Source organism: Catharus ustulatus, chromosome 2, assembly GCF_009819885.2.
Source record: "Catharus ustulatus isolate bCatUst1 chromosome 2, bCatUst1.pri.v2, whole genome shotgun sequence".
Classification (NCBI taxonomy): Eukaryota; Metazoa; Chordata; class Aves; order Passeriformes; family Turdidae; genus Catharus; species Catharus ustulatus.
This window is the reverse complement of record NC_046222.1, coordinates 99344071-99359159: the sequence shown is the minus strand read 5'-3', so window position 1 is coordinate 99359159 and position 15089 is coordinate 99344071. Positions and strand designations below refer to the sequence as shown.

Below are 15089 nucleotides of genomic sequence, written 5' to 3'. Positions count from 1 at the left end.
TCTAAACAGGAGTTGGTTTTTTTTCTTCTACCACTGCTTTATTCATGCTCCCGTGGCCAAAAGCACTGTGGTGTGTGCAGTAGGAACAGGTGGAGTGACACGTTGTTGTGTCACGCTGTGCTTTGTCAAGCCACTCTGCTCATTTCCTTCCATTTCCTGCGGGTGAGCGAGCCAACGTTCTCGTAATCTTTTGTGAGAGGGGCCCGAGCTGCAGAACTGAGCTGGAGAGTGTCCTGCTTTAGTACACACAGCCCAGGGGTTACAGCTTACCTGGGGGCTGGCTGCTGAGGTTGGCAGCTCTGCCCTCTCTGTGCAGTGCAGTGCCTGGGCTGCTCCCAAGTCAGCTCCCCAGCTGCTGCAGTTGGTGATGCAGCTCTGTAAAGAGAGCTGTCACCTATTTTTGTCAGATGATTTAAGTGGTAATACTGCAAATACTGTACCTGTGTACATTCAAGGCAGTAGTCAGCAAGGAAAAAATTTCTATTTTACTGTATTTAATTCTACCAGTATGTGAACTTTTCTTGCTATGACTGTTACATACAACCTTACTGATGTTCTGCTGGTCTAAGGATACGTGCAAGTTAAGATTTTTAGCAGACCTATTTGAAGAAAGTGTGTGTCAGAAGAAAGCTTTACTGAGCTACCCCTGAGTTGGTTTTTTTTCCCTATCTCCAGTTGTAGCCCTTTCTTTATCAGGTGAAATACCTTTATTTTCAAAATAAAGTCAGAATCCAGTTACGGAGTTTAAGGTCTAGAACAGGGAAAAATAGTATGAAGGGTACATGAGACCTTAAAACTGACTGATTTGAAGAAAAGAATCTTGCTGCAGGCTTACTGCATGCTGCAATCCACTTTCACCAGGTATATTTTCAGCTTTATTTTCGCATTTCTTTTTTCTTTCACCATCTTCTCTGGTAGGGTTTTGCCTTTCAGTAGGTATTGGGATATGAGGGAAAAGCATTGTTATGCTAGTTTTATTTCCTTATTACTATTGCATGAGAAACATGGCAGAGAAGTCTTCATCCAGTGAGGGTTAGTGGTTTAGATGATTTAAAATGGCCCTAATAATGCATTCAGGTAATTTTGAGTGTTATGGTGTTTAAGCAGATCCATGCTGAGTTTAGTCCTGTTCAAAATCAGAGGGTGGATGTGGTAGTTGAACAGCCAGTATGTGGATGAAATCAATCTCTGAAGTATTTTGTTTGGTGTTAAAAAATGTCAGTGATAGAAAAATGAAAATGACTCTCATGAAGTGAGTTTAAAAACTGGCTTGTGATAAACGTCATTATAATTCCAAATGCAGAATGATCATCCAGTGTTATATCTTGCTGTAGGGGTTTTGCTGCTGTTGCTCAACCACATTATGTAACATTTCAATAATGACCTGGAAGAGGTCATAGAATTGTTATGAATGAAGTGTGTAGCCAGTTGAAATCTGGGGTCAGAAAATGCATATATAGTTGTGGAAAGCCAGGCTGCTTGTGTTTGGAATTAGTGTGGTGTGTGGAAAGGGAAGCTGGGATCTATGGGTGGGGATAGGCAGTTGGCAAGCCTTGGCAGTCAGTGACCAAGAGTGCCAGAGTGCTATGTGTGTGTGTGTTATGCATAGTGTTGTTTATAGGTCACTGTTTGCCGATCTGGTCTGCCTTTGGAACACAGCTTCCATCTGGGATATTGTTGTGGTTCAACCCCATCCAGCAGGGCAGCCCTAGGTGGCTGCACTCTTACACTTCCCTGGTGGGGTGGGAGAGGGATTTGGAATGGTAAAGGTGAGAGAAAACTTCCCTGTTGAGATAAAGGTGGTGTGATGGGTACTGCTGAAGCTGTGCACGCCAGCAGAGCAGGGAATTACTTGGAATTACTTCCCATGAGCAGGCAGATGGATGTTCAGCTATCTCCAGAAAAGCCAGGCTGCATCACTCTTAGTGGTGACTTGGGAAGACAAACACCATCACTGAGCATCATCCCATTCTCCTCCTCCTTAATGCTCATGTAAGGTTTATGTGCTTGTGGGCAATTCTGTGGTATTTAAAAACAAAGACATGTTAATTAAATAGTTAGTTCAAAAGATTTGGCTTAGCTGGGTCCTCATCTGATCTGATTTATTATGGTTTTATTTTTGTATTCCTACTAATGTTTAATCTGGCTCTTGGTGGAAGGTGAGGTTTGAATGAACAAGAGGGTGAATTTCATCACAGGTAGAGTCTCTATAGAGTTATAAATTTTGCTTGCATGGAAGTCAAGGGCATATTGGAAATAAAACCTTTTTAAATGTTTGTATATCCCTGTTGCATACTGTTCAAAAGACAAATGTTAATATTTGCAAAGTAATGCCTTTCTAAGTGTTTGTGGTTTTAGGTATAAAGAGCTGTAAGGATGTGCAAGTTTAAATTCATATTGTGCTCCTGCTGTGATTAGAAAATGGGGTTGTGCCAGTATTAGAGAAGGTAATTTAGCATGCAGACCTTATTATTTGGTAATATATTGTGTTAAAAAAACAGTTTTGCTTGACATTTGGATTTCAAAATTCAGCTTTGATTTTTGCAATTGAAGAATTGGGAGTACTGTATGGTGGAGGGGTATGGTTTGTCATCCAGTGACACTGAATGAGAAGTTACTCTTTTTAACATCAAAATAAATTCTGGGAGTCAGTGATACAGCTGATTTGTCCACAGTTACCAGAATGAAGATTAAAGGCCACATGCAAGTCAGACTTCTCTTGAGAACCTGGAGCAGACTGTTTTCTCTGGCTACTTGATGCTCGTACTCTGTCACAATTTTCAAATATGTTGTGAAATGAGCAAACCTCCATTAAGATGGAAGAAGGGTGTAAATGACTGGCAGGGGTTTTTTTGTTTGTTTGGTTTCTTGTTTTGTTTTGGTAAGGTCTTTTGGGTTTTTTGGTTTTTTTTTGTGGGTTGTGTATTTCTTTGGTTTGAGTTTTTTTAGGTTTGGTTTGGGTTTTTTTGTTCGTTTGTTTTTTGTTGGTTTTTTTTTGAGATAAGGGTTTTATAATCAAGACTTATCCTTAAAACTTTAGAACATTTATGTTATTTCCCTTAGCTTTTACCTCTCTAGGTTAGTTATTTCTTAAGCATTTTCTGTGTTAGGAGAAGATCCCTCTGGAGGGTGTCCTGTCCCCCTCCCCCTTTATTGTGTGCTGCTGCTGAATGTACTGACCATGAGCTGCTGAGGGTGGCTTCCTGTCAGAATTGCTTCATGTAAAATCACAAGGAAGCAAATGTTCCTTGCATCCTCCCATTGTGTTGTTTCCTGTGGAGCAGACTGGATGCATGTCCTGGATACAGGTTTTTTATGGCACTATACGTGTTGGGATGATCCAATCAAATTGTTCTTGGTATCCCCTATAGTCTGAGCATAGCAGGAAGTGAGCTTCCTCTCAGCCTTTTGTTCTCCAGTTGGCCTGACTTTGGAGAGCTCTTGGCTCTATCAGAATCCAGAATGAAGGTGAGCTTAAAATGGATTTAGGGTTGGGTTGTTTTTAAGTTTTTGTAAGTTTAAGCTATAATTTTTAACCTTTTTTTTAAATGTTCCCTTTTAGTTGTTCTCTTTCTCCCTTGTTATCCCTTTCTGATCCAGATCTGGTTTTTCAACATGAGCACCTGTCTTGTGTATTTAATTTTTTTAGGATTAGGGCTAGGCTTTTGTGATTCTGTTCACATTGCAGGTTTACTTGTTAAAAATCTACCACAATAAGCGTGTAGTAGCAATTTCACACTCTCACTATTTTCTTGTTGCATAGCAGCTTAATTTTTTTCCCCAATTTGAGCAGTGGTTAAACTGGTCTCCCCCACCTGGTTTTGACTCTATAAATTATGCTGTTAATAAAATCTATCATGTCTTTTTGTTAAATCAGATTGTTTTTTATTTCCTTAATGCTTTTTTTGTGTGCATAGTCTTTTAATATTCCTTGTGTTTGAGGAAAAGCCTTACAAAGTTCACATCTAAGCAATTCCCTGGTGCCTCTCCTTACAGCTTCAAATAAATAAGAGAAGTATTTTTAAGTTATCTGTAGTCCAGTGAAACTTGTTGAAATAGTTATTTGACTTAATTTATGTGAGCAATAACTGCTTGGAGTGTACCGGTGTGTGGTTCTGCCTGCTTGATGCTGTTGTGTGCTGTGTGGTATTGCTTTTCTGAGCTGTGTAAATGCTACTTGAGCTTGAGAGATGTTGGCACCTGTAGAGCCCAGCCTGAACTGCTGCTTTCTGGGACCAGAGATGATCCTCAGTCTGAGGAGGGGAGCAACGAGCATGTTCATGTATGCAGTGAATGCACTGGGAGGTTTTGTTGGGTTGGTTTTTTTTTTGTTTTTTTGTTTTTGGTTTTTTTTTTTTTTTTTTTACTGACTAACATGGTCATTGAATGTTTCCTAAATCTGTTCTACCTTTCCTGTGATATTGCATCACCAGTCAGAACTGGTCTGGCAGCCCCTTCTGTGGTTACTTTCATAGCTTTTGTTAACATTTTCTCTTCTCTTGGGTTAAACTAGCCTTTCTTTGTTCCTTTCTTGCTTCTCCCCTGGGATTATGAGTTTTTCCTCTCCTGTCTGTGAAGGCTGTTTTCTGGGGTAAGGACTTTCTGATAGTGTCTGTGGGATGGGTCTGTTATCAGGAAAGTGAACAAGTTTTTGTTGACTTTTTAGATAAAAACTGCTACATTGCAGAAAACAAAATCTCTTTCTGTTTCTTAAATCAGTTGGAAGAACTGTAGCAGCTGTCTTTTATTGTCAGCTTTCTAGTCTTGCACAAAGGAGTACTGTGAGTCCTTTCAACCTATGCAGAATCTGTTGCAAGAGCTATTTTCATGAGACTTTGGATGAGTGTTTCCATGACCTAAGGCAAATGTGGGTCTGTGGGGTTTTATTCCTTTTCTTGAAAAATGTCCTCTTTTGCCCAAAATATCCAGATGTTTAATGTCATCACCCAGTGCTTGAAAGTTACTGGAGTGTTTTCTGCAAGATAGTTCAAGTTTGGATTGCATTACCACAGTTAAAAAATAAAAATAAAATAAACCTCTCCTTTCATATCTCCCCTTCCCAAACCTCATCCTTGATCTAATCTATCCGGCAATTTAATTCTTTTAAAAATTCATTAATATTCAGGAATGCTGCTTTCTTCTGTGTCTTGTAAAGAAGTAGCATGTAGGTTGTAGTACTACTTAAAATATTTGTAGTTTTTTTCAAAGTATATTATGAAAAACCAGGTAATGCCTGTGCACTGCTACAGAAAAAGAATAGCATGCCAAGAGTAATAGTACCCAGTTACCCAGTAACTTTTTTTTGGCCAAAATGTCTTAGGGAAACTACTAGTTCTGATAGTTGTTTTATTCAACTTTCTTGTAACTTGCATGATACTAATTTTTTTTTTTTTTTTTTACTTTCTCTGTTCTTCAGTTTTTTTTCAAATGCAGCTGTTGCTATATTATCTTTCAATTTAAAAGTGTAATAGTTTGTTGGGTATTTTTACTTGATTTTAAGGAGAAAATCCTCCCCAGTCTTACTGGTTCATAACAACCAGTAAGAGACTGATACCTTGATTGTGCAGTAGCTTCTGCAGTTATGGTTTGTATATGCAATTTTGAAGGCTTGTTTCTATGATTTAACTACATGTTGGTTTTTTTTTTTTTCAGACTTTTGATGCAAATGACCTGTATCAGGGACAGAATTTCAGCAAAGTTCTTAGCTCTCTTGTGGCTTTAAATAAAGTGACTGCAGGTAAGTAGACTGCTCTGTCTTGTGCTGGCTTACTGCTACTTTCACCTTGCATCACTGTATGCTAATACCTGTGCTTGTACCCATGATGAGGTGAACATAGACAGCATTTTAAAAGAGCTTTTGTTGAAGTTCATGTTTTTAAAACTTTACAGTGGCTCTGGGTTCTCTAGTTTTGTCTTCTGCAGAAGGAAACTTTGTGGTAGACATTAAGGCTAAGCCTTTAAGCTGGCAAGCAATTTAGGAAAAGGGCCTGTTTTTTAGATTGTTTTTCTTTTCCTCCAAGTTTGAAATACTAAAGTTGACTTTTGCTCCATTCTGTCATTCTCCTATTTGAACAGCTTGGCAACATTTTGCTTTCCCCAGCCTGCATTTCCCACTGCTATCCTTTCTTGCCAATAACAAAAGGATATCTAATGTCTTTGATCCCTTAAGCCACATACTTCATTCATTTAGCAGCTAGAAGTCATGAACCACTCACCTCAAGATCTTTGGTGGGAGGGGAGAGAGCTGTAGAAATAACAGGCAGGTGAGAGGTGCCCATCCGTCATTGTAGGGTGAGAGTGTGCTAAATTATGCCAACTGGACCCTGGGACAGTCAAAAGTTGTTAACACTGGCCCTTTTGGCTTCCTCCTGTTCCACCATCAGCAGCAAGTTTCAGTACTGGTCATTGGGTCAGAGTCTGAGAGAGAGTCTAAAAACTGAACCATGTGTGTCAGTTTTTTGCTGAGAGGAAGAAAAGGAAGGTAGTAGAAAAGTTAGTGATGCCGAAGTGTTGCTTCATTTAATACTAATAAGTATCTTGTCACCTTTATAATACTTCTCTGGTCTGTTTCAAGAGAGATTTAGTGGTTTTGGTAGCTTATTTTTTTCTTTGCATTAGAAAGCACTCCTTAAAATTAAGTTTTGCAACCAAGTCTTAGTTTTAATCAATGGACATTAATTAATAATTAATACCATTGACTTCTTTGAAGCTGTTTAGACTGGTTGGAGATACCTCCCTTCATCTCAAGTGTAAGTGCAAATGCAAACCAGTGCAGTACTCTTTAAAACTGCTGTGCACTGGCCATTGCTGCCTTTGCTGTTGTTAAAGTGGAGAAAAAGTGTGGCTGTTTTGTGTAGATGTCTATGGATTAATGTGTACGTCCAAAAGCCACAACTGCAGCTGGTTAGAAGGGACCTGGGCTATCCCTTTCATGGTGGGGGCATGTTGTGGTGGTATGGAAACCAAAAATCAAAACCACATGCACACTGTGGTGTTGCCTCATTCCTAGGACCAAGCAGAAGCCTTCTTGTTCTTCTAAACAATTTTCATTAGCTGGGTAATCATGTAGCAAGTGTTTTGGACTCTGTGCTCTAGTATTGGAGGATGGCTTTCAGATCCCCATGTGGGTCTGCAGGAATTTCAGGCATACATGCACAGGTTCTTCTGAGATAGGCCTTCCTACAATATGAGGAATGTGAGTAATGGGCATGGTTACTGATGAAAGGCTTCTGTGGGTTTTCACTCCATCCAAGTATAAATCTCTGGAGTGGTGGGATCAAGGAAGGAGGCTGCAGCCAGTGCTGAATCTGGCTCTTGGGAACTGCTTTTGGTGCAACCCCTGGCTGGCTGTGGGTCGCTAAGTCACAGGACCCACAGCCTTTGGCTGGCAACATCCCATCCCAGGGAGGTACCAGCCTGGTGTCCAGGGCTGGGGCTGCCCTGGTGCCCCCAGCTGCCCCAGGCCTGGCTGGGATTGTGGATTGTGGGATGAGCCCTGTCCTGCTGCTCCCTCAGTGCCTCCCAGCCCTCAAGGGACCCCTGATGGCACACAACCCTTCAGGTGAACATATCACATGGGTGTACTTCTCGGAGGAGAGACAAATAGAAGAAGGGAAATGTTTTGGGAGGTGGTTGTTTGCTTGAGAAGCAGAATTTTCCTTTCTTCTATTCCTAGTCCTCCCTTGAAAGAAGAAAAACCATCTTAGTTGGCAAAAAAAAAATGGGATGAGGCAAAGGAATGTAGGAAAAAAGACAGTGGAAGGAATGTTTTAATTGAGAAGGAGATGGGGGACTGTGGGAAGAGCTAAGAAACAGATGTGGCTGGCTTCACTTCAAGCAAGTTTTATGTATTCAAAATTCTTGGCTACTAGCTAAAATGATGCTGGTTAATTACCTTTAAATAGACTGGTAGTGAGTAGGAATAGAGAAATACAACCCTAACCCTCCTCTCTCTAAACAGGCCAAGTTGTTTTCTTGTCTATGTGGGGAAGAACTTGTCGATGTCTCAGGATTTCAGATTATTTATTGCTATCATTTTTTAAGTCTTGAATTGCTGAGTAACTGCAGATACATGAAATCTGCTTTAAGCATGTGAATTTTACAGAGGTATTTAAATTCTAATCTTTTTTTCCACCCTCCTACAGACATAGGGCTGGGCAGTGACTCTGTATGTGCACGTCCCTCATCTCATCGGATAAAATCCTTTGATTCTTTGGGATCCCAGTCTTCACACAGTAGAACTTCAAAACTCTTTCAGGGACAGTATCGGAGTTTGGTAAGTTTTGGAAGAATGAAACATGCTGTGGTGTGATATTTTTCCCCCCTTTCTTTTCCTCTTTTTGTTTTTAATGAGTTTTGTAAGTAAATTATAGTACAGCAAAGTAACTATTTCCTCTTTCAGTTCTGTATTTTTAGTCTGAGAGTTTTTTTTTGCAGCTTTTCATATGATGTTTCAAAATACATGCAGCTTTTTGTGAACATCAAACTAATTTTTCCTCCTTTAGTGTTCCATGTTGTCTGCATAGACAGTATTTTCCTGGATTTATGTCTTTCTTTTCACTGTAAGGTCCTGCTTTTCCAAAGGCAAAAATCTCATTTTATCTCTGAGTTTAGGGGTGATGATTGAAGGTTATTCAAACCTCTGTGAAGGTGTTACTTCTGATGTTGGCAGTAGTTCTGTTTTCTGTTATATTTCAAGATTGATCCTTCAACTTGCCTTCTGAGTCATATGGGTCATTGTTTTATAGTACAGCTGAAATCAGGGTTGCATACCTCACACATTGTGATAGAACATATTTTTAGTCACTGAAGGCTTGCAAGGAGGGTTCAGATCCCTAATGGAAAGCTACTTTATCCATGGCTTTCTTAGGTGTGGTGTAATGTGTTTTCTCTGGTAGCAGAACCTGTGCAAAGTTTTGCCCTAGGTCAGCAATTTGAGCTCCTGTTCTGCTGTTCACAGCCCACTTGCAGATGCAGCAGTTGGTGGGACTAGCTGTTAGCTGGAACACTGAAGTAGTCAGAGTTTTCAGTATTTCTATCACTTTGGTGATCTGAGTCACTCTCTGTGCAAAGTTAGAGCAGAGAAGTGCAAGAAGGAGGAAAAAAAGAGCGAGCGGCCAAACCCAGGAAATTCCTAGTTTGATTTTGTTGGTGTACATGATCTGTTTGGAACTGTTCTCACCAAGTTTGTACTCTTTCCTCTGCTGGAAAACCATACTGGCAGAGTATAGGGTTTGTAGTTGATCTCACTGTGCAATGTTTCTGCTTATTTCCTGGCTTTTCACCATTTACTGTATCAAAACATTTTCTTTTGTTGAGCAGAGAAGATGAAAGCATATAATGTACAAGCAGAGGACTAAGGCAGAGGCACTTGCTGATGTGCTGATCTAATTGTCAAACACTGGGACTTAAACTATCTTGGGGCTTTCTGCATGTTTTCAAAATTGTCTATGCCCTTGTTTTCCTGTAGTTTCTCAGCTACTAACTCTGATGAAAATCATATTGAGTTCTGATACAATAACATGATTGCTGGAGTTATGAATTAAGTTGACATGCTGTAAGATCTTAGTGACAACATGCAGTCTTTTCATCACCTCAACTATATAGGCAACAGGTAAATTCGTCTACCTGGGTTGCTGACTAAGACTGCTTACACAGTAGTCATTTCACTAAGATACTTTTTTAGCTGTACAGGTATAGATCCTTAGTTACGATAGAGACAAACATGATTTGTTGTCCGGTGCAATCTGATCTCTCACTTCTAGTGTAATATTTTTGAAGTTGTCCAAATATTGCATTTTTTTAGCCTGGAGGTTTATCCAATCTCTCATGAAATGCTTGAATGGTGCAGATATCCAAAATTGACATCCAAGGACAGTATGCTGAATTTTAAAATCATTAATTCAAAAGATGACTTAGTTACTTCTCAGAACATTCAGATGTTAGGACAGAGAGATAATCTACCTTCACATCCATGGTAGGGGATGAGCGTGCATACATAGTATATATGGACAGCTACAAGTCTGACTGCTGCAGGCTTCCAGCTTTGCTAACCTTGAGGGAAATGATTTGGGAGTACTTGTTTAAGGTAAGTTGCATAACCCTTTCATAGGTTTTGTGAAAGCACACTCCTTTATTGGCAGGCTGTCAAGACTTGTACCTTCAGCTGTGGAAGCCACCAACCTGATCTGCTAGAGGAAAAAATAAAAGGAAAAGGTTTTGAGCTGCAAACTCTCAACAGAACCAAAATCAAATTAAACCCAAATCAGTTTCTCCCTCCTTGCAGCACAGAGAATTTTAGGAAAAAACTCTAATGTAAAACCTTTGTTTTTGTAGTTTTCAAAGGCAGTTTCAGTTTATGCTAGTTACAGAAAATGTGTATGTTTTCTTTTTTGTTTTGGAGAGCAATAATTATTCTCATTTTAGCTCTGTTAACCTCTTCTGATTTGAAGGGGCTGTAATAAGTAAAAATATACTCTCATGGCTGATAAAAACCTATAGATTAAAAATGACAGAAATACTAGAAATGCCAAATCGCTCCTTATAGAGGCTTTTGAGTAAAAATGTGTGGGCACTGTTGTGTGTGGAGGAAAGGCTATTTCAATTTTATGGACATTTCTGTTTTGCTCATGGAAATATTGTTTAAGACTAATGATCATTTTATTCATTTTCACTTACTAGGACATGACAGATAACGGCAACCATCAGCTGGTGGTGAGAGCCAAATTTAATTTTCAACAGACAAATGAAGATGAACTTTCTTTTTCAAAAGGCGATATTATTCATGTTACAAGAGTGGAAGAAGGAGGCTGGTGGGAAGGAACTTTAAATGGAAAAACAGGGTGGTTTCCAAGTAACTACGTACGAGAAATTAAATCAAATGGTAAGTTTTGAAGGGGAGAGCGTGTTAGCAGAAATTCTTGCTTTGGGTAGAGGTTGATGGTTGGTTGGTTCATTAAAACTTCTAATTCTTTTTGTTTAAGCTTGATTTTATTTACTGAACATCATTCTCAGCAATGATTAATGCTCAGGAGTTCACATTTCCCCACCCCAGTTCACAGTACAGAGTGGCTTCTGAATTAGCAGTAAGTGTGCAGAAAACTCCCCATTCTGTTTGTTTGCCTGTCACATTTGGGGTCCTCTCACTTCCTTGGTCGGAATTCCTGGAATATGGGATTTTGACTCCAATGCTGACAGACTTTGAATTGGTGCTTTGGTTTAAACAGTGAGAGATTTCCTACAAAAACAAAAAAAAAAACCAAGAAAAAACCCCAAACCAAACAAAAATTTATTCAACACATCCTGTTACTTAGAAGTAAACAACTGAAGGAAAGAATCCCAGTTCTTTCAAAATTTGCTTTTGAAAGATAATGTATTTGATTTCTTTTTATTTCTTGTTCATGTGCCTTCAGCTTTTCTTCATACAGGCTTCATCCTTCTGCTGAAGTTTTATTTTGAACCTTACACAGTCAAAGTGCCTTCTGTAAATGTCATCTGAATATCAGAAGTAGCATTCCTTTTTAATCCACTAGGACATTGCTGTGGGTGACATAATTTCTGTCTCCTTTATTTCCTTCTTTTACCCTGTGTCTTTCCTTTCCTTGGCTTATTTTCATAGATTAGGGATAAGCCTGGTAGGATAAAATTACCCAGGGTCTCTGGAAGGCTTTACCACAGTTTCCTTTGTAACAGCTCCAGTGAAAACACATCTTTTGGGGCTGTGCTAAAGTCTTTGGCATGGCTTTTTTTGACCCCCTCCATTATGAGGCAGCTATTCGGATGCCTGATTGCAGTGAGCTTGTGGGAGCAAAAGTCCATTTTTAAACTTGCCTGTTCTCCTTCAGTTGCATCCTCTTATTTTTCTTGCTTGGCTTAATATCTCCAGTCTGTTGCTGCAAAATGCTAGTCTTAGATCTATAGCTTTATTGTCCTTTGTAACCAGCTTCTCTAAGACATAGTCACAATGTAAGGCTTAGCTTTAATGCACTTTAGAGATCTCTGATGCAGCTTATGCTGAGAAACAATACTTGAAGCCTGGTTTTGGTCTGTAGTGTTGTAGCATCAGCCATGATGACCCTCTTATCTCATTGTTAGTCATTTAAATCATTGCTGCAGAGATTTTGTTTGGGTTTTGTCAGTTTTGACCTCTTCCAACTCCTGGAACCTGGGTAGGCAATTAAGCTCCAGAATAGAAAGGCTTTAAGAGGGAACATGCAAGAACCAGAATTTGCCAGTATCTGGAATTAAGTGGTTGTTGTTATATTAAGAATAGTGCACTTGGGTGAACTAACTCCTCTAAGGAGGAAGAGGCAAGATGCAGTTCCAAGGTTAGCACCAAGTGCAGTCTGATACTTCTGACTCCTTGCAACCCTGTCTGATCACTGGGGCTGACAGGGTTTTTACTTTCACTTCTTGCCCTCAGAAGAATTTTCTCTCAAGTCCTTTTCCCTCCACTATATAGGTGTATTCTGTCTGCCACAGCAGTTTATCCCTTCTGGTTTCTGCAAGACTTCTTGCATTCTTGGACTGCTATCTCATAGTTTCCTCTATAGAGGTTTCTTCTGTTTGTGCCCATGCTTTTCTCTTCTCAGGAAACTTAGTTCATTGAGTATTACAAAGTTGAAAGGACTAAGCTGCAGCTCACTAGCTTTCCTTAATTTTCTCCTCCATTTTAAAATTACTGTGTTTGGCTTTTTCCAGTACTTTATGGAACTTCACTTGTCCTCTCTGGTTTCAGATATGGATATAGCTAGTTCTCTTACTATCAAATCAGCGCAACAGGTACTGTGTAATTTATCAAAATAGTAGTTTTAACTTGCTTTTATGCATTTGTAGGTATATGTTTGAGTTGTCTGAAGTTGACTTTTTTATGAGGAGGTTGTGGGGAGTGGTAGAAGGAAGCATGACATACCAAGAGCTTCTTAGTGTGTTAGTAGCTGTGGAGTTGCAGATTAGCCTTATTCCTTCATGTATGTACATATGCATGCTGTGGATTGCTTTGCTGCTACTACCCTCATGACGTGTTAGTTGTATTTTAAATGGTGGCCTAACTTCTGCTTACTTTTGCTGCTTTTTCTGTGTTTGTGGTCAGTGTATGTATTTGTGATATTTGTTCCATGTCAGCTTGCATCCACTTTTTCTGTTCTTTCTTTGACATGCCGCTGATTTTTAAAAGGAATTATCATTCTTGTGAGTCTTTTCTGATTATGTTGTTACTAGTGGGACTTCCTTTTTTACTAATATTTGAGTTTACTGAAATTCTTCTTGCTTGAAGTCCAATGTTGTGATTTTGCTGCACTGTTTTCTTATTTTAGTGGTTGTTTCCATGAAACTTGTTATGAATATTTCTGTTCTCACTGAGTTTTGCTTTATGGGTATTGTTGAAGATCCTAGAGAGAGGGCTTTTCTGGAATTCTCCTCTCTTCTGTATCCAAATTCCCACTGTGTCCTGCTGCTGGACTTTTTTTGTTCTGCTGTCCTTGTTGAAACAAGGATGTAATGCTGTAAAGCTCTGAAGTTATTTGAATAGGTGGGTGCTCATGGGAAACTTCATCTAGGTTATAATGTAATTTCTGTTACCTTCCCGTGTCTCTGCTCTTCTTAGTTCATCTTCATTAAGAAAGCTGACATTTCTTCAGTTGATAATCTTACACTGACCATTTTTTTTTTGACTTCCCAGTAACTATATATACCCCACTTTAGGATTTCCTGATTCAGAAGTATTTTAAGTGCTCTCATTCCTTTAGCATGAGGTTGAAATATGAAAGTGCTCATTTTTTTGCCTTACGTGTTTTAAAAGTAGTTAGGAGCCTTGTTAACTCAAATTCAAAATGTGTTTTCTGACAGTGTTACAATAGATTGATTTAAAAAAAAATCCAGATAGGATTGTTGGAATACATGCTCTTGATTACGGTCTCTATGAAAATTAATCCTAAACATCTCATCTGCTTTCCAAATACTCTGTAAAATGTTCTGGCATTGGCAGTTTCACTCTACTCTTTTTTCTCTCAAATGTAGCTGAAAATACTGTAAATAGTTAGAAATTCTGTATAGGATGATGCATTCTATGGAGAGCTCCCAGGACATGACTAAATAAGCTCCTGGGTTTCACTAAATTAAATTCCCTCAGTCTACTGTAACCTGACATTTGCAAATTGAGTAAAAGAAGAAATTAGTGAAGTTATTTATGCATGTGTGTTTTTGTTTTAACTCTCACAAACTTCATAGCCATTAGGTGTTTAGATAAATGATTTTTTGTTCTAAATTGAAATCCTCTAATGTAAAAAAACCCCATAGATATGTAATCTTTACTTTTACAGTGGCTCTGAAGCTATATATTCAAGGAAGGGAAGAAATTGAGGTGTGGCAATGGAACTGCCTTTACCCACATTGATTTCTTAGAGAGTTTAGAAGAAAAGTAAGTTGTGTTACATAAATTACACCAGCAGAGATATCATGTGCTAAGGTATCTCACAGTGGCTGTGACCTGGTTGTAACTTGTTTGTTTAGCTGTGCCTGAGTGATTAGAGTTAGCACACAATGCTAATACATGCATGAGGTGAGCTACGAGTGGTTGTAGGACACATACTGAGATTATTGAGCAAAGCACAGCGTTTCATTTTCTTAGGCTGGACAATTACTGTTTTGGGGGAAAATAAATTTGGTTGCGGTAGAAAACTGTTTTTGTTTTGCTTTTGAGTGTGTATTTATTCTGTCCCCCTCCCTGACCCAAGGGGAAAAAGAGAAAGAGGATTTGTTTTAAATTGTGATAGTTATGATCAAACATGTAAATATTAAAAAAGAAAAAAAGAAGAAAAAAGATAGTATTTTCTATTCAGATACATGTCTATACTGTGAACTTCGGTCTATTTCTCTCTCCCTCCCCTCTGTTCCTGTGTTTTCATTTCCATTTTCAAACCCTGTAACATAAGTTTTTAAATGTTCTCTGATCACTAGTCAGGAAATACTTTGAAATGAAAGGATTTTGTTTTTATCCTGCTTTACTGTTACACATGACAGAGGGTAAAAAATAATGTGTAAACTTGTCAAGATACTTGACAGTGTGACCTTATTGAGGTTGTTTTTGCTTA

The 15089-nt window shown here is 38.9% G+C and overlaps 1 protein-coding gene across 3 annotated transcripts in view; it reads left to right on the top strand.

Moving 5' to 3' along the window:
• The window catches only part of ARHGEF7 (Rho guanine nucleotide exchange factor 7), a 116181-nt gene that overhangs the window by 41053 nt on the left and 60039 nt on the right, over positions 1 to 15089 (top strand). For all 3 annotated transcript variants that reach the window (XM_033052737.2, XM_033052738.2, XM_033052739.2), the window contains exons 3-5: positions 5653 to 5737; positions 8145 to 8275; positions 10681 to 10882. In XM_033052737.2, coding sequence (XP_032908628.1) covers positions 5653 to 5737; positions 8145 to 8275; positions 10681 to 10882 — 418 coding nt within the window. The remainder of the gene's footprint in view (positions 1 to 5652; positions 5738 to 8144; positions 8276 to 10680; positions 10883 to 15089) is intronic.